Source organism: Oreochromis niloticus, linkage group LG7 (assembly GCF_001858045.2).
Source record: "Oreochromis niloticus isolate F11D_XX linkage group LG7, O_niloticus_UMD_NMBU, whole genome shotgun sequence".
Classification (NCBI taxonomy): Eukaryota; Metazoa; Chordata; class Actinopteri; order Cichliformes; family Cichlidae; genus Oreochromis; species Oreochromis niloticus.
The window spans coordinates 4638164-4661823 of record NC_031972.2 but is presented as its reverse complement, the minus strand read 5'-3'; the positions used below and the strand labels follow the sequence as shown (position 1 = coordinate 4661823).

Here is a 23660-nt window from a genome sequence, read left to right as displayed (position 1 = left end):
ACATCCCGCATTTGATGGTGACTTGTGCTACTGGCTTAAAGTTGGCCTCTTGCATTGTACGCCACATCCCCATGACCCTGATGAAGGCTCTTAGGGTCCTGCTTTCTTGGATGTCTGCCACTGTGATGACTACTGGACCCTGTTCAGGGAGGTTGCTGTGGACGCGTAGATCCACTAACCACTGAGCATTGCCGTTATGGGTTGGGTCCTTCTCCCATATATGCTCTTCCAGTATTGCTCCGTGTGTGGGGTGATGATATCTCCCCTCTGACCTGTCGTCCTGGCTCCCCCTTGAGAGCAGTCCCTTCTTCCGAATGTTGAAAAACTGAGCTACTAGCTGTTTCGCCATCAGTGTGGATGCTGGGTATCGAAGATTCCATAGGTCCCTCATCCTATTCATGTAGGATGGCCTCAACTGGCCTTCCCAGCCGTTCTAATCCAGAGGGGAGTCACTATGAATCAAAGTTAAATAACTGTAATGGATCCACAGGTCAGGGAGGAAAAGATCCACCAGAAAGAGGAGACAATGTTAAATCCTCATTAAAAGGAAAATGCCATTTGAAATCCAAGTAAGTGTTAACACTGGAGTGTGAGCAGTTGAGGAAGGTAATCCAGGTTGGGTTGACGGATGAAGCAGCTTGCTTGTATGAGGATGAGGACTGAAGACTGGAGGTTCTTCAGCAGGAGGAATCAGACTCAAGGTGGGCGTCCAGCTGGCCACGACCTCAGCATTTTAAACCTTTTCTTGCAGTTCCTTGGTTAGAGGTTGGCATGATTGTGGCCTTTTGTAACACACACACACACACGCAGGCACGCACGCAGGCACACAAAGAACAATGAATGTGTTTACGGTTAATCAAAACCACAGTCTCTAACTTTAACTGGAGTAATTTTGTAACTGACTCCAATCCAACCTGGAAATATGGTGTATGTAAACATAACACACCTATATTACACATTATTGTGTGGAAAACCTGAGTATGACTATGCAAACGCACTTTTAATTTTTTGTGTGCAGTAAATGATTTGAATAAACTGAACTGATGCACATCAGACATGTGCAGTTGTCTTATGAGTTGCCTTGTGATTCCTCTGCAGCCTGAATCATAAGACCTTGATATTTGCAACTTGGCCTACAAATTTGAGTGTATGTGATACTAAGATTAAGTGCATGCAATGTAATGTATTTGTAAAACACTGAGTGGTTTGTTTGAGCGTTTTATCAGATATATTAAGTCCCTGAAACTTCCTGTTGTCTCATGGTACAGAAAAACCCAATCTATTAACCACCTTTGGGGTTGTTGATCGTTTTTCCAGTTTCTAAGAAATGGTTTGAATATGCAGATGAGAACATGACTTAAAGCAGGGTGATCGGACCGTTCATTCAGACATCTTCTGAAACATCAGGATTCATCAGGTCTACAGTGAAGTCAGCATGAAGACTCTCAGCCTGACAGTGGGACTGCTGCTCGTGCTGTTCACCGTTTACCACAGCGATGCCTGTAAGTCTGCCAAAGTTGGTCGTAAGTGGGCTGGAAGTTCTTCGCTGTCATTTTCTCACTCTTCAAAGTCAGCTTGAATCCTTGTGGAAAAAGTGTGGTCACATGTTCGGCATGTCCTTCATTGAGACAGATATTTTCCTTAAATTTGTTTTTGTATCTTCTATCTATCTCTATCTTTCATGTCTTTGCTTAATAATCTGCCTCCAAGACATAAAATAAGAGCCTTCAAACTGTATCTTCCATTAAGATATAACAAATTGTATTTTGTTACCTGATGAGCATTAACCTTAATTATATCTGGTATGTTGGAGAAGTCATTAGAAGCAGACACAGCACTGAGTAATCCCTGTTTTTCTGTTGCAGCTAAGACAGTGATTTCACCTGACCTTTGCTGTTTTCACTTCTTTGACAAACGGATCCCAAAGGCGCACATCGTCTCCATCGTGAAAACTCACAGTCAGTGCTCCACACCAGCATTTGTGTAAGTTTGTCTTTCACTGTCTCTTTGACACGATCACTAATGTTTGCCATGAACTAATGTATAAGTAATGTATGATCGTCCACATTGACGCCGTAACTCTGCTATTAAGAGTAAAATCTGTAAATATGAGAGCAAAATAATGATACTGATTTTTCTGCAGAATCAAGACACCCAGAAGGCTTTTCTGTGTGAAACAGACTGCAGAGTGGGCAATGGAACAATTTGTCAAACAAGAGAGAGAGTACGTTCCCCCTGTACCTCAAAAGACGACCCACTCTCTGGTCTACATGAAGCAGTTCTCCTCAGCTGGCCTTCCCAGCTGTCCTAATCCAGAGTGGAGTCACCATGAATGAAAGTTAAATAATAATAAAGGATCCACAGTGACTGAAGAACATCAAGACAAAGTCATGCTTGTTTGTTGTGTCTGCTAGAAGTGAGAGAATTACAGATGCAGCTGAATACAGGAAGGCCACTGATAACAGTCTAAACCATACGGTAGTTACACATTACACACAGAGAAATTAAAATTTTAAATATTTATTTTCTCATCATTGGTAAGTGACAGCAGCTTTACTATTTGTCTTTATTGCTCTTTAATTATGAAAAACTCTGAAATCATCCAGAAATGCTGCAAATATTTGACTTATTAAAATATCATGTGTTTTCTGAGACTTTAAAAAGAAGTGCACACATTGGGAGTTATAGCAAACTTTTCAACTGTAATATTAACCACAGGCCACAGAGCAGCTTCCAGTATGTAAGCAATATATATGCATTACCATCATAAACAAATCCATATGGGTAATATGTCATATCCTGAAGATGTAAGCTTTGTGTCTTTTGCTGTAAATGCAGTCTGAAAAACATCTAAGAAAACTACGAGGGAATTAAAGAGTCTTTCTTCAGGTGTATATCGAGTATTATTAATACAATCATCATCACATGAAAATAAAACGTTACAACTCTGGGAAGAGAAACGCCTGGTCCACTGACAGCCACAAATCTGGAAATTTTTCAATTTAGAATTTTTATTGGCGAATTTGTAGCAGTGAGCAACAGAAAGATGTCTGGGCACTAGAACTTTGAAGGTTCGAAGTCCAAATGGAAAAAGTAGCTCATGCTACGCAGCTGTTAACAGATTTTAAGTGTCCTGTCACAAATGTGGGCACGTGTAACGCTGCTGTCAGCGTTACACGTGGATGTTGATGAACACGGTCAGAGAGCAACTGTGAGTTCAGCATATTTCCCGAGGAAACTTTGGCATGCAGCCTGGAGCAGCCAGGGATTTAAGCACCGACCTGTTGATTAGTTAGACGGCCTGCTCTGTCTCTGAGATACAGACAGGTAAACCCAACTGTTAAATAAATGGATCAGTGATACCAGCAGTCTGCATGCCTACATGATTTATTATTTTATTATTATATAATTTATAATTAAAAAATATATCTAAAATGAAATGAAAATTGGAGCCTTATGTGAGCTGATCCGGCAGCTTTCACTGAGATGGTTTTTCTTTCCAGTTTCAGCACATCTTCATCCTTCACTGCCTCTTTGATACAAGGACTGTTTGCCACAGTGATGTATTATCCTCCATAGTGAAGCTGTAACTCCTCTATTAACAGAAAAATATGTGAATGCAGAAGTGAGGATATATATTTATTTTTACAACAATTATTTTTTGAGTTTACAATTATTATATCAGTTTGATAATTTGGGTATAATGTTGAATGAAAAATTAATTTCACTAGTTATCCATCCATTCGCTCTCCTCTGCTTATCCTATTCAGTGCTGGGGGAGGGGCTGCCTTCAGTTATTATGGACAAAAGTATTGGGACAAACTGGGACACACTGGTCCTCAATGATTAACAGTTCAGAAGAAATCCATGCACACGATGGGAGTTCTAGCATAAATTTTTCAACTTTAATATTAACCATGTACAGTTAGAGACAGAACACATGAGAAAACAAAATGAAGTAGAAAACTATGTGTATATGTAAATATACATAAAGAAAATATTACAAAAAATAAGAAAAAAAAAAGTATCGAACATGTTATTTGATGGGTGGGTGGTTCCCAAGCATTTCAAAGTAAAATTCCATCTTGTAGGACCAGAGAATTAAACAGAAGGGTCCTGAGAAGGCGCGCTCATTGGCAAAGATGCATACAGTTTCTATGCGATCATATAGATGTATGGAAATGTTTCTAGGGCGAGTTTTACACTTCAAGTTCTGTTCTAAGTAAAAATTGTGGTTCATTCCAGACATATATTTATATATAAAAAACAGAATAACCAAATACAAACAAAGAGAAAAAAGCGCCACTGAGGAGCCTCCAGTATGTACACAATATATATGCATTACCATCATAAACAAATCCATACGGGTAATATGAAGTATGCTTAAGTGTAAGCTTCGTCCCTTTTGCTCTAAATGAAACTAGTTTTTTTCGGACCAAAAGGCGCACTCTGAACTATAAAGCGCACTGTCGATGAACAGGTAAGGTGCACCGGATTATAAGGTGCCTCTCCTGACTGAAGTTTGGAAGTTTAAAGCATCCTGCCATGCGATTGCATTTGTCCCTAACCATCGCGAACCCTTAGGATAACTTTTATCGAGTGGAAAAAAGCATTCATCCTCCAGCTTCACTGTGCTTATGTTACGCTAAGATAGCTGTGTCGCTAGCGATCACATAGCACATCATTATATACGAGCTAGTCCAACTTCAGTAACCCTACAAACGTCACTGCTGTTTAGTTTTCTGTCTTTATTTACGTTGGAAGTGATAGCAGAGCTGTACGTTTGAATTTTTCAGAAATCTCTCAGTCAGAACATGGTATTTTAGGTTTAGGTGGAAGCTAGTGAGCTAATTTCCTGCTAATATCTAACGCTGGTAAATTTAATAAATTCTGTTTTCATGGATGCCTGGATGTTAAACTTAATTGTTACACCTGGTCATTAATTTATTAAAGATGAAAGAATTTAGGCTGTTTTAACTCTCAGTGATGCTGCAGTGTTTGTTTGACTTTAGGACCTGAACAGGACAGAGTTTAGGACCCAGATTACTCTGCGAGGCTCCTGACTACAGTAGCTCTAATGCTCTGACAATCCATTAAACGGTGTGGTTCGCAGCTTACCGAAGTCCTACTAAAACATGTTTTGACAGATATTTGAGCGCTGTGTACCACATAAAATCGGTTCGAGGTCAGCAAGCACAACCAGAATTCACTGGATTATAAGGTGCACTGTCGATTTTTGAGAAAATTAAAGGATTTTAAGTGCGCCTTATAGTGTGAAAAATACAGTAATCTAAATGTAAATGACCACGGCAGAACCGACGACATGAACATGCTTTGCAGCATACTTTATTACTTATCAAACGCATGGTTGCTGTTACAAAGACACAGCTGCAGCTCTCCTGCTGCCAGATCAACAACTCCAATCACAAGACCCAGTACAGATTTTAAGCGGACGGAGCATGACTCATGACTGCGGATGCCATGCAGGACCACGCCCGCCACACTAAAACATTTAAGAAAACTACAAGGGAATTAAAGAGTCTTTCTTCAACCGTACATAGAGTATTATTAATATAATCGTCATATGAAAATAAAACATGACAACTCTGGGAAAGCTCCTGAACATGTCATCTATATAACCTGTTTAACAGTTTAAGAGAGGGCTGGCGTTTTGTTGCGTGCACAAGCTGTTTGGAACATATACAAATATAATCCTCTAAAATAAAGCCAAACAAAGTTTTGGCTGTTTTTGGCAAACGTCTTCTTAAAAGGAAGGTGAAAGGAAGATTTCAGCTTTCTGATAAGTCGTCCCTTTGGTGGTTGGACCCAAAAGGAAAAATGTCACAGAAATGTGAACATCAGGGTTTCGGGTCTAAGACAACATCCATCACTCACGTTACAATATAAAACATCTTTATTAGCACTGTAACCTGTAAAGTTTTCAGACACCGATCAGGCTTTTTGCATATTGTCATTTATTCAAAAATTGTTAACACACACACACACACACTGCAATGACAATATCTTGGCTGCTGTGACACACATGCTTCCTCCCCTCCAGTCTGCAAGCTTTAGATCCGAGCACGTCCTCAGACAAAACATTTAGTAAAGAAACTCCTACAGCACGATCCCATCTGAAGGCCCGGTCCACCAACAGCCACAAATCTGGCAAATCTTTCAAAATAATTCTCTGTATTTGTACCAGTGAGCCTGGACACTAAAATTTTGAAGGTACAGAGTCCAAAATAGAGAGCAGTTTTTGCTAGGAAGCTGTCAACAGATATTTAAGTTTTCGGTCACAAAGGAGAGGACACTTTATGTTTGTAAGTCATTGAATATAATAACACTGCTAAATGACCTCAAAATGACTTTTTTCCAGGTGACTTACAAGAAAACAATAAGTATTAAAAGATACATTTGGAACAGGAGAAAAGTGTATTTGCTAACAAAGCCATTCAAAGTACAGGAGGCAAATTTTAATAGATTAGTTTTCATTTGTAATTTCTACATTGCTAATGTTAAAAATGTGTTTTTTGCTTGTTTTGTGTGTCTGACGAGAGAAAGTTCTTTAACTTAAAAGATGTAATTGCTAACAAGTGAACGAGCTCTGGAATGTAAACCAACTCTGCATCCTTTTATTTTTACTTAAAAGCTAAAAAAACTACACTTTTATTCTAAGATTTTTTTTTTTTTTTTAATTGGACAAAGTAATTTTTATTGCAGGGCTGAATTTGCTAATGAGAAAAATCTGAGAAGCACTTTTACTAAAATATTATTTAAAACATGTATTTAGTGATGGGAGATGAAGATGTGTTGTGATCACGCTCCATTTTAAACAGCTACTAATGTTAACAGGTACCTAAGAATCACAGTCCACCTCCAAACTCTCTGAACGGCACATGAGAACGATCCTGCATTTCAGTGAAACGCTACCGGGACGTTTTCAGGCATTATCAGTTTACTTTTTGCCAGTTTGCGGTGAGACCGGGCCTCAGCTCCACCTGACCGCTCTCCTCAGACCCAGAGTCATTCAGTTGCCTTCCCTCACGTACACTTTACCTTCTCCTCACAGCTTTAGTGTGCACACGCCTGTTAAATCTTTAGAACATTAAAAGAAAGAGTTGGTATATCTGCAGATCTATGAATACTTAGCGAACATACAACTACTACATGTGAACGATGGCCATGCATGGTCCCTGCCATGTGTTAACACCGCACTGAAAACTCAGAGGAACTCGAACTTCTCCTTGTCAGGAAATATAGGAAAATAGAATTTCACAAACACATGCATTCCCCATGGAAACAGACAGGTTTTAAGAGATACAGTAAAACCCTGCAGAGAGACGAGCGTGTGAGCTGTTGTGTGTGTGTGTGTGTGTGTGTGTTTGCGCGTGTGTGTGTGTGTTTGCGTGTGTGTGTGTGTGTTTGCGTGTGTGTGTGCGTGTGTTTGCGTGTGCGTGTGCGTGTGTTTGCGTGTGCGTGTGTGTGCGTGTGTGTGCGTGTGTGTGTGTGTGTAAATGGCTTCCACAGAGAGTTGTTATGCCATGTGTTATGTTCTGTTGTGTTCTGAGGACCACGTTACAATGTGAACTTCAGACAGGATCAAAGGAAACAAGTTTGTAAAACTGGAGCGAGCAGTCGTCTCTCTTCAGAAGATCTTTCCTTTCTTCTTGTTCTTCTCCATCGTCCTGTGAGGGGAGAAGGAGAACATGAGATCAAGTCAACAGAAACAAAAATGCAGGCTTCAGACTTTATTAGTGAAATGTGGATATATGCCATATTTGTTTAATTATCATTTCTCTCCATTTTCCATTTTGTTTGATTTTTATTTTAAATGTCTGTAAATAATGAAGAGGGCTAAAACTAGTAAAACTAACTACACATTTGTTCTAATGAATTTGTCTGTTTCCAGCATTAAAAAAAATTAAAAGCCTCATTACTTTTATATAACACTGAACTAAAAAACTTGAGCTTTAAAGTTCAAGTGCTGCTTTTTTGGAGTAAGAATCCAAATTAAATAAACAAGATTTCAGTGTGATTCATTTATCAAATACACAATCTGCAATGTTGCAAGACCGGACCACATGATCTGTGATCACTGGACTAAACAGACGTGGCTCAGAGCGTTAACGTTCGGTGACTGTGTCGGGTCAGAGTGTTACTCACTTGGAGGCGTCCAGCTTCTGCTGCTCGAGGATTCTCTGCTGAGCCTCCCAGTTGGCCTTCTCCTCCTCGAACACTCGCCTCTTCTCCTCCAGCTCTTTGTACTGCGCCTCCAGGTTCCTCTTCATTTGCTCATGGCGTCGCTCCAGCTGAAGGTCGAAACATTCGACAGAGACGGGAAAGGAAATGAGCGACGGTAGCTACTAAAGCTCCAGGATGGAAAGAGTCGATCACAGCTGTCACAGGAGGCTCAAGAAAAATATCCAAGTGAGCTGCAGAGCACTGAGCTCTCAGCACTAGTGTAGTAAACACCCAGGTAATAACAATTTACAACCGTCAGCCAATCACAATCAAGAATGCTCATTGGTCATGTTATAAATAATATAAACCTACTAGAAAGTTTTAAGAATGCAATTAATAATGATAAAATTATGTAGTTATGTGTACATGGTTTCTCAAACCAACCTCAGCCTCTGAGTCCTTCAGTTTCTGCTTCTTCTCCTTAACCTTCATCTCAAACACCTGTTCCATTTCTGCCTCCATCTTCTTCATTTTCATCACATGCTCCCGGCGCTCCTCCTCCATCTGAGCCAGGGGACTCCTGCAGATCACAGAAAGAGGTTAGAGGCTTAATGTTGTTCTTTAGCCCTCAGAGCAGTAAACTCGTCCACTCTCAGAGAAGCTGCTGCACTTCTGTGCATGACTAATGAACTGTTGTGAAACAAAGAGCAAAGACTAACGTAGCCAATTTAGTTTCTTTCGAGTTTTTAGCCTGAGACTCTTTATGCTGGAATAACAATAATAAAAGGTAAAGATATACTTCCTTTCTGTTCCTATCATATACAGAATTACTGTGACAACAGCTGCTTCCACATCTGTAGCAGTATGCTCTGTGCCCTTACAGACTGATGGTCTATATCTGGCTGGCCTTACTTGGTGAGCTGTCCCTTGGTCTTGGAGGTGTCCACACCGTTACACGTGACAGCAGCAAGTTTCTTACTGCGGTAGTTCTCGTAGTGGACGTTGTTGGTGACGTCCTTCAGATCCTGCATATGGGTCCTAAGGAACGGGGAGGGGCAAAGAAATAAAAAGAAGAAGAGACGTCTTAAATATAAAGAGATCACACTGTGAAAAAAAAAATAAAAAAAAAAATTTCACAGGACTGTCATCCTGTGCTTTGAGCCACTACAGCATTGTGTTGTAGATTTGCTGCTGTACTTGGGATCATTGTCCTGATACATGACTCAATTTAGGCCAAGCTTCAGCTGTCAGACAGGCTCTGGAAAACTTTGGTATACAGATCATGGACAACTTGATGACTGCAAGGTGCAAAACAAGCCCAAATCATTAGAGTCCACCACCGTGCTGACGATTGGTATGAGGTGTTTGTGCCGACACGCTGTTTGCTTTTTGCCAAAGGTGTCGCTGTGAATTATGGTGGAAGTCTAAGCCGTGCTGCCACGCTCTTTCTAGAGCAAAAAGGTTGTCTCCTGACAACCCTTAGAAACAAATCGGACTTGTTCGGTCCCCCGCCCCCCCGCTGTACTGTAATGAACTTTAACATTTAACTTTCTAACTGAGGCCTGTATATTGAGATGGCATTCCTGTTTCTCTAGTTTCTCGGAGTATTGCACAGTCTGAGCTTGGGCTGAATTTGCTAGGACGTCGACTCGCGAGAAGACTGTGGCATTATTCAGTACACGTGAATTCTCAAGACCAGTAACCTACAAACACTACAGGTCAAATTTAAAAAAAGACTTTAAATTTGACATGTAGATACTCTGGTTAAGGTGTAATGAAAAATTAGATCACTGAATGAGTTATGAGTTTCAAATGTAAACAAACTGCGGATCTCTTCATTCACACACCAGGAGGAGCTGCAGAAAGACATTTAAACAGTTGCTACATCCACACAGCTGATCCAGTCTATATCCAGTCTAAAGTAGAGTCAGGGAATAATTCTGGCTTCTAGTGGCCACTGTGGATCTTACAAACTCTATAAAACATTGCATTTATCAAAGTGAATCTGGGCAGTAAATAGTGCACCTGATCAGCATGTTGCGCAGCACAGTGAAGTCGCAGTGTTCCCCATTCTCGACTGAAACACACGGGAAGTGAGAGGAAAACAGAGGGAGAGAGAGAAAAAGTTCAGAATTATTACACATGAAGAGTTCTCGCTGTAACAATCAGTAATTATCACTATGTCTTAAGCTAGAAATGAATTTAAAGCATCATTATCTACATATTTTTACACTCCATGGCTGTCTAACTGCTGAGTAACTGAGTAATCAGCTGTCACCCTGATATGATGATACAGAAGCAGTCCCAGCAGAATGTCATCAACATAAGTGTGTTATTATATCAAACATATTCAGTACAGCGATACAGTGAAAAAAAGATTAAAATTATTAATACATACACACACACAAACAGATGCAACATGTTGTAAAGTTCATTCACCCAGCGGTTACAGAGGGAGGGGTACACAGAGAGTGCGGTATTTTCAGGCGTAGTTGGTTTAAAGGGGAAAAAAAAGGTGTGGTAAAGTATCAGTAGAAGTAGCAGACTGATTACCAAAAAAAAAAAAAAAAAAAAAAAAGGTGGGAAGATATCAGGCCATGATCACATAGGATGTAAATGCTCCAACTTGAAGTACTTCCACATCACATACTCTGTACTCATCTGCAAATTTAATGCCTGAAAATTTTGTTTTTACATTTTTTTCCCCACTATTAGCTACCTAGCACTGCGTAGGCGCTACCGCCTCCTACTGACTGACTGCTACTTTGTCCCTTTCTGCTCCGTACTGAAGACGGCGATCACAGAGGATGGAAAGTGTAGAGAAACCTCTGAACGTTATGAGCCCACCATCCTGGAACCTGTAGTGGGCTTTATCTGAGACACAGACACTCTGTTTAACCCTAAAGTATTACGTTTAAGGGATTAGCAAATCATCAGCACTCAAAGCTTCATCTCTGCTGCTGCGGCTGGAAGTGAGATGAAGCTGTGAGAGCGAACTGCAAGAGTAATCCTGCAAACCAAAGAAATAATCTGAAAGATGCTAAATATGCAGATTTTAGTGTTAACTCTCTGTGGGTACATCACTACGAAAGAGGCATCTTCACATTTACTGTGCCTCCTATCTGACCACAGCCTTTTACAAATGGACCCAGAGACACCACACAGCTAGAACAAACTACAGCTCCTGGTCAAAAACAGCAAACATAAGTGATCTCATTTCGACATGGTACAGTTAGATGACTGTGAGTTTCAGCTCAACAACAAAAGACAAGGTTACGAGGTCAGATGGGATTCTGGAAAAGGACTGCAGATAAACTGCTGCTGAAGATGTATATGGTAGATCTCCAAGCCTCCTCTTCATCAAATGTGCTGCTCCTTTATTGGCTAGCCTTCACCCCACCTCGCAGTCAATCATCATCAGGGCAGTGAACAAGGAGGACGCCTTACCATTGATGAAACTTAAGCAGTCCCGCCCCTTGGCCTTCCAAGCCAGCCATTGACCTCCTGTCTCTTCTAGAGGAGGGAGCTCTGACGGAGGGGAGGGGTACGGTTTTTCAGTTACTGTCTGCACCCAGCAGGGGGCTAAATCTGGGTCTGGAGCAGCTGGGTTTACGGCTCACACTTGGCCCATAACGGGCCTGCGTTTTGGCCCAGATTCAGCCCAGATTTGGCCCTGATCAACACCAAAACCTGCATGTGTCCAAGCTGACTGGCTAAAGAGCGCAGGGCTTGTAGAGGGAGTGTGGCGGTTGGAAGAAGTAGGGTGTTATATGAAGTTCTCTGCATGACCAGTTGGGGGCTCAGAGAGGGGACAAGTAGAGGAGCTACGTGGGATCAAAGGTCACAGGAAAAAAATAAAACAGGTTGCAATTGATTCTTTTTATTATTGCTGAATGGCAGAAAACACCTGATGCATATTGTAGATTTTTATGATAATTCGTGTAATTTTTGTTCTTTATTAGTCAATCAGAATATGATGGATGTTAACAGTGCATCAGGTATTTTGAGCCTGAGTTCTCTGTCTATTTGGAGTGTTTATTTAGGCCATGATGATGAACTGCATTGGCTTAATGAAACAAGAGCAAACAACCTTTAATCTCCAACATGCATTAAGTGTGTGTGCAGACATGTTCACAGCCTTAGATTAAAATTCCAAGTACACTAATGAGTGAGAGTTCATGATACCAAGCCACATGTTACCTTAATGACTTAAAGAAGCTGCTACATGCCCTTCTGCAAATTTCTAACTCTCTATTATCTGCTCATGAACCTATAAGCAATGTGTTAGGATGGTGGCTCCCAGTCCTTGTTCCGATGATACAATAAGGCCTGCAGACAATCCTCAGCCCACACCAGCCATCTCATCTCTCAGCGAAAGGAACCTTGTGGTGAAGACTCAGCAGTTTGTTTGACATCATCGGAGCAAAGACGGAAACCATAGTGTTAGAGTGATGTTTCGATTACAGCTGGAGCTTCAGCACCAAACAGCCTCTAGTTTTCTCCATGACTATTCACAGCATCAGACCTGGGACAAAGCTTTACATCTGCTGGTAGATTTGAAAGGAAATTGAGAGGAAATATCTTTAAATGCATCATAAAGTAGGCTGTGGTTATTTTGACCAATAGCCTTGTCAATATTTAGAGTAGAGTGGAATCTGGGAACATGAGTATCTTTAAAAAAAAAAAGAAAAAAAAAAAAAAAAGGAACTTTGTGTCGCAAGACACACAAGCAGTCAGTCATATGAGCTTTAAACCTGTGGCTTCTAACATTTACTGTTTTCAATATAATGTTTGGCTTGTATGAGAACTTGTCTCATACGGGGAGAAAGAAAAATCCCTGTTAGTCAGGTGACTCCTGATTGCATTATACTGAACCTAAAAATGCTTTTCACTGACTTAATGAACAAAGTCCGTAGCCTGGAGCCAAAGCTGCTTTGGAATCAATCTATGCGTTACCATTGCTGGTTACTACATGATTTACACTGACATTAATTGACGATAAGATAGCTTCCTTAGAACTGTTAAGGTTGACTCCATTACTTAACCATAGTTTTGGTTTAGAATTCACACCTTTACCACAGCAGAAAGGACTTTGTCTGCTTGGTTTCAGAATTCATTTGAAGACGGACCTTCATCATATCTTCACATTTTTTAAGGCTCATTTCAGAAATCTGTAAGTTTATTGCAAACCAAACTGTGCAGTATAGGTCCAATTCACTAGAGTGCAATGTCAATTATGTAGCCTATACCATTATAATACCTAGTAAATCATAGGCTTTGATGCCATTTTCCTCCACTTTTCCAGTTCAGGATTACACTTGGACTGGAGTCCATCTCAGCTTTCATAGGGTGAGAGAGGGTACATACTGGACAAGTTGCCAGTCTGTCGCTGGCTAATACACAGAGACAGACAAGCATTCACACTTAAAGTCACACCCACAGATGATTTATGTTGTCTCTGGACTATGCGAGGAAGCTGAGGCACTCACACAGACCCCATTAAGGCAAACTACACAGGAAGGCCTCAGCCAGCTGGTGCATTTGAATCCAGGACATTTTTGCTGTGACGTGACAGTGCTAAGCACCGCAGCCCCATGCCGCCAGGCCACAATGCAAGGCAGCAATTCCTATGTTATTTGTTTCAATACTTCATTCTTGGCACAGTCACGCTGACGGCTGGAGGGTGCAGAAAACCGAAAAGGTCTGCTACCTCAACTAAAGTTGGCATCCCCGACATTCGGTTTTGCACGTGTTGCTCCATCTGTTCTGTCTGGATTTGATATGTTTTCCCCACAACGGTCTTACTAATTAGCATCTCATTTAATGCTTCTTTGTTATGGATGTAAAGGTTGTGCCAGCAGCCACACTGTGATATGGTAATCTTAAATATCAAATACTGTCAGATTTGCTAGGCCAAGGGCCCAAGGCCGTCACATCGCGCTATGCAGGACTATCACTTCTGAGCCACGACCAAAGACCTTGTTGTGAACCCTTTAAGCAGGTCATCTGCTGCCTGGTTCATTCCAAAACTCATAGTGCATACCCGACTTTGGTTCAGCAGATTTTAAAGTTAGGTATACTTATTTTAGCCTGATTGCAAATAAAGTGGTTTAGAGAACCTGGGTAAGCGTAATCTTTTCAAAATGAGCTCAATCATCTCACTGTTTGTGTTTCTTGACTTGCTAAATGTCACACTGTTCCCAGATTTTAGTAATTATGTTGGGACAACAACGACTGATTAATGGATACAAACTATAGTAAAAAAATATCAAGTAACAATATACTCAGTACTCAAGTAACAATGAATCTAAATTATGTTCCATTTTTAAAGTTGGATTTCAAATTCAGAGATCAGATAACATAAATAATCAGTCATGTGATTCCCTGGTAGATCACTAGACCTCCTGCCCCATGCTAACAACTAGCATACAGCATGATTATGAAGGAAGTGACGTAATAAGGTTTATGTAGCCTTGCTCGTCTCTGACTTCAGTCAGTCTAGATCAAGGATTTCAAAATCATTTTACATTGTGGGCCACATGCAGCCAACTTTGGGCTTATGTTGACCGGACCGATGAAACTCCAGTTTCTGTGTTTTGTTAGTGGCCATTGGGGAGGTCTTTATCAGCAGAAAAAGCTGCAAGACTTGTGAAAATGCAGATACATCAAACATTTAAGTCTTTCTTTACATTTTCCAAAGCCATCCAGCTGGTGGGATTAGAGTCTTTGCCAGGCTGATTCTGGACCCCAAGCCTTATATTTGATGCCCCTGGTCTCAATTATTTTGTGTTTAAAGCAATCTGCTTGCTGGCCATTGTTTTGCTAGTGGACATTCTAGATTGCAGGTGCTTGTATAACCCTCTTGTAGATTTCCCACTCAAAATGTTTGAGTGAAACAAGCACTGTTGGTGTCATCTTTCTCCTTCACTCTTCATTACACTGCCCTGAAGTTAACATTTCTGATCTGCTGAATCTGTTGAAAGATAAGATAACCAGTGAGTGAGATATTTAGTTTTAATTCTCTCCTCGACAATGTTCTGAGATTTTTTTGGGGTTCCAAATACCAAAAACCCCTAAAACTGTAAATTTGTTAGTTCATATAATTGGCTAACAGAGGCCTGTAGGGTCTGATATGTATGTCTTACAGATTCTTTGAGTATCTCTAAGATTCTATCAAGAACCAGGCTGCTTTTTCTAGAGGCTAATTCAGACTAAGTATTAACAAGGAGCGTAGGGGTGAGAGTCTACCAGGAACACATGAATGTATTTGGTGGGTGTTTCAAAAATAACTGTCCACATTTCTTTTTGTGCTTTCAAAATAAGGGGAGTGTTTGGAAGATTTTAAGAAAGCCCAAGTCTGATTAGAGCATTGGTTTGACCATCAGCCTAATGATGAGAGAGCACAGCAACAGAAAAGTGGAAGGAAAGGAGGAATGGGCAGATACTGGCAGGAGGGAGGAGGGGATATACTTTAGGGAAGGAAGAGTGGGGGAGAAAAATGAGGCTGAAATAAAGTGAAAGATGGCTTTGTTTACCAAAAATGCCCTCTGTCAGTCATGGAACAGAATAGACAAAGAAAAAAAGAAAAGAAAAAAAGAGAAAAGAAAGAATGAAATAGTGAAAGACTGATAAACGGTCAACCACAGAGAATAAAACTGTATATTACTTTATATATAAATATATATAGTGAGAAAGAGAAATATACAGTGAATTACCTTCCAGAACACAATTGAAAGTGAACAAACCAGTAAGAGCAAGAAGATTCATTGCGGCTATCGGTGACACCCCAAATTACGTACACCTATTCCTCCTTTTCCAGAATCCCTATGGGTCAAGACTAACACTAGCAAAAGGAGTTGTGGTTTTGTGTGTGTACTGGAGGGAGGAGAGGCAGGTGTACAAGGTAAAAATGTAGAAACAACCAACCAGATAACTTTTTACTTGTCAAAATGTAATTGGCATCCCAACAGATTACAGTACATTCACACAGCCCTGGCAGTATCTGTCACTTCATGTATATGCAGTTCTGGGGGTAGTGTACAAAGTCTTTTAAACCTTGAACTATGTATTAATCAGAGTTTAAAACCCTGCAAAACCAAATTGTAGTTGATGTATAAAAGACGGCCCAAACTTTCACTCATTTCTTCTATATAAATGATTAACAGGGTCTGGACTTCATTGGCGTTCAATCTACAGGAGTTGTTTGCTATGACGGAGAATATAAAAGTCAGAGTTTTATCCCCAAGGTTATGGAAAGTACAACTCTAAGAACAGTTAGACTGTAGTGGGAAAAAACAACAAACTGGTTCCTCTGGTGGAAGAACAAGTAGAAAAAGTTCTTTGACTCCAGAACAACATGTGGTCAGAATGTGGCTATGTGTGGACTTCTTGTTGTGTCTGATGAAGCAAAGCTGTGGCGTGAGCAAGGTCCAAGGGTTGGCAGTGAGCACACTTTTTGCTGATCTCTCAGGCACTTCCCATTGGTAGGTTAATTGACGATATAATGTCTTCTATAAATGGAAAAACAGCTTCATTAGAGCTAGGTGATACTGCTGTTGACAAACAGGTCTCATCTTATTGGAGCATTTTGATGTAATTTGGCTACTCAATGGCCCCAACTTAGTGGATGAAGACAGTCCTAGAGGTTAAGTTACAGTTTTGAGGATTCCAGTTGATTCTCAGGTGCAAAGACCCAAACCTGACTAGGTCTCAAGTCTACTCTAACTGGGTTGGGAGGGATCTTGTGTTTGTGTGTCAATTTGATCAATGCCACAGGGTTCCTTTCAGCTCCACAAGGTATTCTTCTTTTATTTATAGTTTGCTGGAGGTGGAAACAAGAGCTTCAGCGATTAGCAAAGTTCTTAGAAAAGCCAACGCTCTTTGAGAAATTTTCACATTACACAACGTGATATTTTGTCTTTTATGGGTTGCATTTGATAATATTTTGAACCGACTTCCTTGTTTACATTTTGACAAGTCATTGTGTTAGCCGGTAGTTAACACACTGAGTGGGTACGGGGGGTTGTTGTGGAGAACATGCACCGTGTTCCACACTCTCAGAAATATCATGCTTCATCCATTCCAACATAGAGAACACAGTTATTGCTGGACGCTCTCAAACACCATCAACCTTCAAACACCATGCTCCAGCCTTCTTTGTCACATCAGTCGTTGTCTGACCAAAGTGCAGTGACATACAGCAACTCTTAAAACCAGACGACAGATGAAAATAATCGTCATTGCTGCAAATCATAAAAGGTTTCAAGGGCCTACATTTGTTTTCTAGGTCATTTTCTAGATTTCCGGTTTGGCTACGGAATGAAAACTTGCTTTCCAGCACAGGATCAGAGTCAACCTACCTTCTGCCACACCCCATGGGTACTGACGACCTCTGACCTTCTTGCCGTTCACTTCGATAACGACATTGCTGCCAACGACTGCCAGCGGCATTTTTTCCTGGAGAACAAACAAGTTTAGCGTTGTTTTAGTTCAGGCGAGCCACAAAGTCAAGCTTAGCTACAATCCTGACAAATCAGTGAATCTCCGTGCCAGCCCACATCAGCTGACGGGCTTGGCCGAAACACTTGTACACATCCAGTTAGGAAATCCCATATAGGAAATGCCATTTAAGCTACTTTAACCTGTGCAGAGATATTTTCCATCTTCCTACATTTTCAGAGTATTGATTCTTTTAGAAAGCAGCACAATCACCCAATATAACAGGATGATGAACAGAAGGCTAACACAGAAGAAGCAATATTTTCTGCTGTGAGCAATTTGAGCTGCAGCTAGCATGGCAAAGAGCTGGTTCCAGCTGTGAACTGGTGTAATAAGCCCCAGTTTAAAATAACGAGACATTATTCTGAGCTGTTAATTAAGCTAAGCTACTCTAGCAGTGTCCAAGAATAAGAATACAGAGCTACAAATAAACAGAATAAATCTGCCATAAATGAATTTAAGTGAAATTTAGCTTTAAAGCTGGTATGACTTCACATCTAACTGTTGTAACCAGTCAGGTGTGTTTCCTGCCAAACAGCTAGCATCAACACTCACTGAAGCTTGAGCGGTCACCTTCATCACATTCATACTTTTGTCAAGTTTTCATTCTTTTTCACTCTGATCATTATAATCACCTCATTTTGTCAAAGTCATCAGTCAAAAGTGGAGAAATGATCAGCAAAACCATAAGGACCCATTTTTTAACATTTATATAATTAATCTGGATTTTCTGTTGCCAAAAGTCAGCCAAACGTGTCTCAAAACTACAATGAAAATCCAAAAGCCAATGCAGGAACCAGCTAGCTATCATCTGCTGATTTGTCTGAATTTGTCTGGAGACAATAGTCAGTGTTTCCAGACTTGCTGGCAAATGTTTATAATGTAAAAGCTAAACTGTTTTCAGACAAACTGTTGGTGTCAAAATTGCATTTTAGCAAACTCTTTTGTCGATTTGCTTTCCATATGGACCATTTGACGCCTAGAAACAAAAGTCTGCTCAAACACAACAGTTTTTGGATGACAAATGGAAACCAGGAAGCATCCGGTAGAAGAAATCTCACTTCTTATTTACCATTTCTGTATATTCATGACAAAAGTGACTGCGTCAGGGAGTTATGTGCACGACAGTCAGCAAAGTTCATCAGTCTGTCTTTAAATCTGATGATCGGTTATTCAATCAGCCTTATAAGTGAGATAGCAGCAGTTGTATATGTGGACCCTGACCAAAGGACACACCGATCTTTGGGTTTCCCTGCGGAGATCAATCAGAAAACCCGGAGTCAAGCTTGATAAGGACTGTGTCCTTCATTACCTTGATCTTCCGGACCAGCTTATTGTCCTCATCCTCGTCTACATCAGGAAACTCGTAGATTTTAATCTTGTGTTCTTGAATTTCTTTCATGATCTGAAGAGAGAAAGTGACCAGTTACCAACAGATCTGCATTCACAGAGCTAAGATATCACATTAGTTTCACTTGTATTAGATGTACGATACACAACGTTGCTTAGTTTAACATTACTGAATGGAAGGAGGCCCAAATATGTGCATGCCACTGTATGTGCTGCCTGTAGAAAGTAAAGAAGTTGGCACATATGCAACAACTCTGTTTCTCAGTATGCCTTAGTTAGCACTTGTAACCAGTAATGTGACACAAATGTGCAGAAATACCTGTTTTTTAAAGAGATGGCACTCCTCTGGGGTGAGTGTGTCAGCCTTTGCGATGAGTGGTATGACATTTACCTTGTCATGTAGCCTCTTCATAAATTCTATATCAAGAGGTTTTAGGCTAAAGAGGAGAAAGAGAAGGAAAAGCGTGAGGAGGACAGACAGCTACTGGCTGAGGATGCTCATGTGCTGAGAGAATAAACCATTTTCCTTTAAAGACTTTGAGTTAGAGAAATATTTGCTTCGTCCCTTTGCATGCTGGATCTCTCTTTACTCTCAGAGGCTGAATATCTACAGACTAAGACTATAGGATGGAAAAAAAAAAAGCTAAAATACAGCAGAGTATGAATATGATTAAATTATTTTAAGTGGGTCAGCAGCTGTATTTGGCTGGGTGACTCACCACATGAATGAGGAATCAACTCACAAGACTGAATCTAAAGAAAATACCACAGTGTGCCGCCTTAGTTCAGAGCAGTTCACTGGGTCACCAGCAGAGGGCCGCACAAAACTGTACAATACATGTAGCCCACAGCAAGTGACTGTCAGGGAGCCACAGGGTCTTCACCTCTGAATGCCAAGCTGTGCGGGCACACAGTCAGTCCTAACAGAACAAACCACATTTGTATTTTCAGCTGCTGGAGTGGAAGATTTTCATGTATTAAATACTTGTTTTTGCCATTTTCTGAATGTAAATTCAAAATGGCGACCGTCCTCGACACTCTCAGTTGACTGTGCAGTGACTTGTGTTAGAGATGTTGGACAAATTTTCAGCCAAAATCCTAAAGGATGTGCACTTGTCCCATCTGCTGCAGCCTCTACTCTTCCTCAGTGAGCAACACCAGAAACAGAGTCCAATACAATCTTCTCATGAGGACAACAAAACAAACACTGCGGTGGCTTCAGAGTCTTTTTTGTTGTCATTTTACGTTTAGTTATACAGTATATACACTGTTGTACTAGTTCTTGTACAATGTACATGATACACAATAGAAGTCAGATTAAAATAGAGAAGCAAAATGCTTCCAGGCTACCAAAGTAGAAATGCATTCAAGGTGACCATTAGAATCCACCCTCATGTTACAGAGTCCATAACCTTGATCCTTCTGGGACCCCTTTCCAAAATATAACTGGGAAATACCTCATGTGAAATTCCTAATCACATCACAAACATTGAGGGACTGTCATGAATGCAGTAATCATTAATTTCTCTTTTCTCTCACAGTTTATTTACAGTGTTAGCTTTGGTGCACCAAAGCTAACCACTCGGTCAGCCCACTAAATTAGTGTTTCAGTGGATTTATAGTAAATTAACCTCCTAGGACCTGGCGTCCACATATGTGGACATCACATTTTGGGTTATTTAGACCAAAAATACTCAATTTTGCTCTACAACGGCCTGATATCCACTTACGAGGACATTATACCGCTACTGTTCTATCAAAATTCTAAATTAATATCCTCATATGTGGCTCTCATTTTTCTTAGAAACAAAAATTAGGTCAAACAAACAAACAAACAAAAAAAATCTGGTAATTCTTTGTTTTTACATTCATCAGGTCCCAATCAGCTCAAATATCAAAGAGAAATTAAAAATGCATGCCGTGGAAGGAGGTAATACTAAATAGCCCCCTGTATAATGTGCAGGTTAAAGGCTCATTATGCAGTTTAACCTTTCTGGGAAAAACTATTCAACGTAAAATAGAATCGTACACAATAAGTTTAGCATTGCATTCAAAACTATAATACAGTTATTATTCTGCCAGCTCAATGAATGACCGTCTACATGAAAGCACTTTATATATCTGCAAATGCTTTTTGCTGCATGTTGAGTTGAATTAGTTGTTCCATGAAAGAGGCCAGCAAAACAGCTGCTGGGCGGCTCAGCGAGTGAGAACAGGTTTGGATATAATACTGCTGCACCAGAGGAGAGCTGGAGTGAAGGCAGCCCCAGATAATACTGGAGTCAGAGTGTCTGGTTAGAGCAGGAGACTCCAAGGGCACTTCTGTGAAGTCAAAATCCGAAATCTCCCACACACTGACACGATTCATCAAACCAGCATGAGCGGCACTTTGGCTACGTTCACACTGCAGGCAAAAGCGCATCAAATCCGATTTTTGTGACCCATATCCGATCATGGTATGACCGTGTGAACGGCACAAATCCGATATTTTCAAATCCGATCTGGGTCACTTTCGTATGTGGTACTGAATCCGATACATATCCGATGTTTTAGAAAGCGACTGCTGTTTGAACGGTCATGTCGCATTAAATCCGTCTTTTACGTCACTGACACAAGACAGACGCCAATTATCAGCGCCCGAGAAGACATCGCAAACGCTTCCTGGCCATCCAGCGTAGATGTCAGTGAAACTGTTGGGAAGACAACGTGAACATTTTATTTGTACTGTATTTTCTGCAGATTCTGACAGAAATCTGCAACTATCCTTTGAAGCAGCGCTCCTCTAAAACAGCAATAAGGATCATTATTAGGTTATCTGCATTATTATGTAAATAACAGAATAACTTAAAGCAAAAATTGGGAAACGTAAAGTCCAAAGTCTTTATATTAAGGGCCATCAGTCAAACAATATTGTTTGCTCTGGGTCTAAACAGAGCGCGTTGTGACGTCTTCTTTTGCGCATGCGGGCTGCTTTGAGCGTTCACACTAGAGCGCGTTTGCTGTCGCATTTTATTTGTAGTGTGAACAAGCAGACAAAAAAAAAAAAAAAAAATCGGATTTGATCAAAAAATCGGAATTGAGCATTAAGACCTGCAGTGTGAACGTAGCCTTTGTCTACAGAAAGCTGGACTCGCTGTCAGAACTCTTCTAGTTACCCCGAGGAACTAAAACATCACAGAGAGGACAAGTCTGGAAATGAGTGTGCAGTTTACTTCTAAAGCAGGATTTATAGGATTTCAGATTTTACAGCCTCATGTAAGTGACTTTTGGAGGCAGCAGTGTGGAAACGGGCCTTCTGGAGCTTGTTGCAGATCGTTTAAAAGTGGTAAAGAGTCTGCTTGGAAATGTAGGCAGATTGCTCTGGGGTGGCAGTAAAAGCGCAATTAAGCGATGCATCTTCTCAGTGAAGTAGACACTTTACTGACTTGTCTCCGACTTAGAACACTGCTCAAAGAATTCAAGAAGCTGTGGTGTGGCAGAACCATTTATGATGATTTACCTGAGTTGTAAAATTCACACGTTAAAATCAGACCTGTTATTGATGATAAACAAACTGGAGCAGCATGGTTTGTTTCTCAATGGTTAGGAGAAAAGCATCCACAGTCTTCTTTATGTTGGAGGCAGTAGGAACAGAATATCTGAACAGACTGTTTTGTGCATGATTACACATTAAGGGGAGAGCTAAGATTGGCTTATTTAACATTTAATGAACTTTTCAACTGCCTGTGTGCTTTTCTCATAGTTCAAGAAAGATTGTCATTTCTGTCTGGAGTAAATTATATCTGGAACATGTGTTCTGTGGCCTCCATATCCGTCCTTCTGTATAACTGTAAAGCCAAAGGATACAGTAGCAGAAAGGACCCAGCACAGAATAGAGCTGGCATTAATGACAATAATATGACACTGATTTAGACAGAAACCACATGAAATGTGGTCCTGAGGTGAAGTTCGGTTCTGAACGGCTTGCTGATGTAGAACAACTAAAACAACTGCTAAAGCAGCCTCAACATAAAAACCCATGTGATATTTGTCCATCTGATGTCTAGAAGGGAATCCGCTGAGCCTTCAGCTGATGTAGGATGGCACTAATTGCAGCTGATCTGACAAGACTGTAAGTGGGCCCGACTTTGCTGGATGATCGATTGAAGACAGTTTATTTTCGTAGACAGGTTTCCTGTCTTTGAAGTGTTCCTGTCTTTGTCACTGCCTTAATGCAGATAAGGTGCAGTATGGAGGTATTTAAAGCGGAGCTAAAATGGTCAGAAAGTGTCATATTGTGTTTTCACCTTCACAGACAGCAACATGTTTCACACATTTTATGCTTTGGGCTGCTGACACATTAGTGTCATTTTAAACACACTGCATGCCAATCAACTCTGCAGGTTTAGATCCATCGTCGAAACCTGAGAGGTGTGTGCACACACAGGGACACTAACGTAAGACAGTATAGTGCGTCTGAGTTGGAGCGCTGCTCCTGGGAGCTGCTGCGAGTCTCCACTCTGACTGGGTGATTCAGTGATGGAGATCAGGAGACTCTACTGAGCATGAGCAGAACTGGTTTGTATGTGGGTCACAAATACTGGCTGGCAGCCTCCTCTTTTATGAGACAGACAGACATTCAAGTACAT

At 40.7% G+C, this 23660-nt stretch overlaps 2 protein-coding genes across 5 annotated transcripts in view; one reads left to right on the top strand and one right to left on the bottom strand.

The window, feature by feature from the left end:
- Window positions 1–213: 213 nt before the first annotated feature.
- On the top strand, window positions 214–2894 carry LOC106096566 (C-C motif chemokine 3-like). The gene is made up of 3 exons (XM_013264499.3): window positions 214–1502; window positions 1866–1983; window positions 2144–2894. The coding sequence occupies exons 1-3, from the start codon at window positions 1436–1438 to the stop codon at window positions 2334–2336; spliced, it is 378 nt and encodes a 125-aa protein (XP_013119953.1). The 5' UTR covers window positions 214–1435; the 3' UTR covers window positions 2337–2894.
- A 989-nt stretch (window positions 2895–3883) lies between these two features.
- LOC100710644 (septin-7) overlaps window positions 3884–23660 on the bottom strand; it is a 44350-nt gene continuing 24573 nt past the window's right edge. For 2 of the 4 annotated variants that reach the window (XM_019360838.2, XM_019360839.2), the window contains exons 6-14: window positions 19352–19469; window positions 18995–19087; window positions 17544–17640; window positions 15720–15731; window positions 10210–10261; window positions 9097–9222; window positions 8629–8764; window positions 8167–8312; window positions 3884–7688 (exon numbers count right to left, since the gene is read on the bottom strand). In XM_019360838.2, the coding sequence (XP_019216383.1) occupies window positions 7649–7688; window positions 8167–8312; window positions 8629–8764; window positions 9097–9222; window positions 10210–10261; window positions 15720–15731; window positions 17544–17640; window positions 18995–19087; window positions 19352–19469 (820 nt within the window). In that variant the 3' untranslated portion in view covers window positions 3884–7648. The remainder of the gene's footprint in view (window positions 7689–8166; window positions 8313–8628; window positions 8765–9096; window positions 9223–10209; window positions 10262–15719; window positions 15732–17543; window positions 17641–18994; window positions 19088–19351; window positions 19470–23660) is intronic. The other 2 variants (XM_005449283.4, XM_003439404.5) reach the window with 1 other exon arrangement.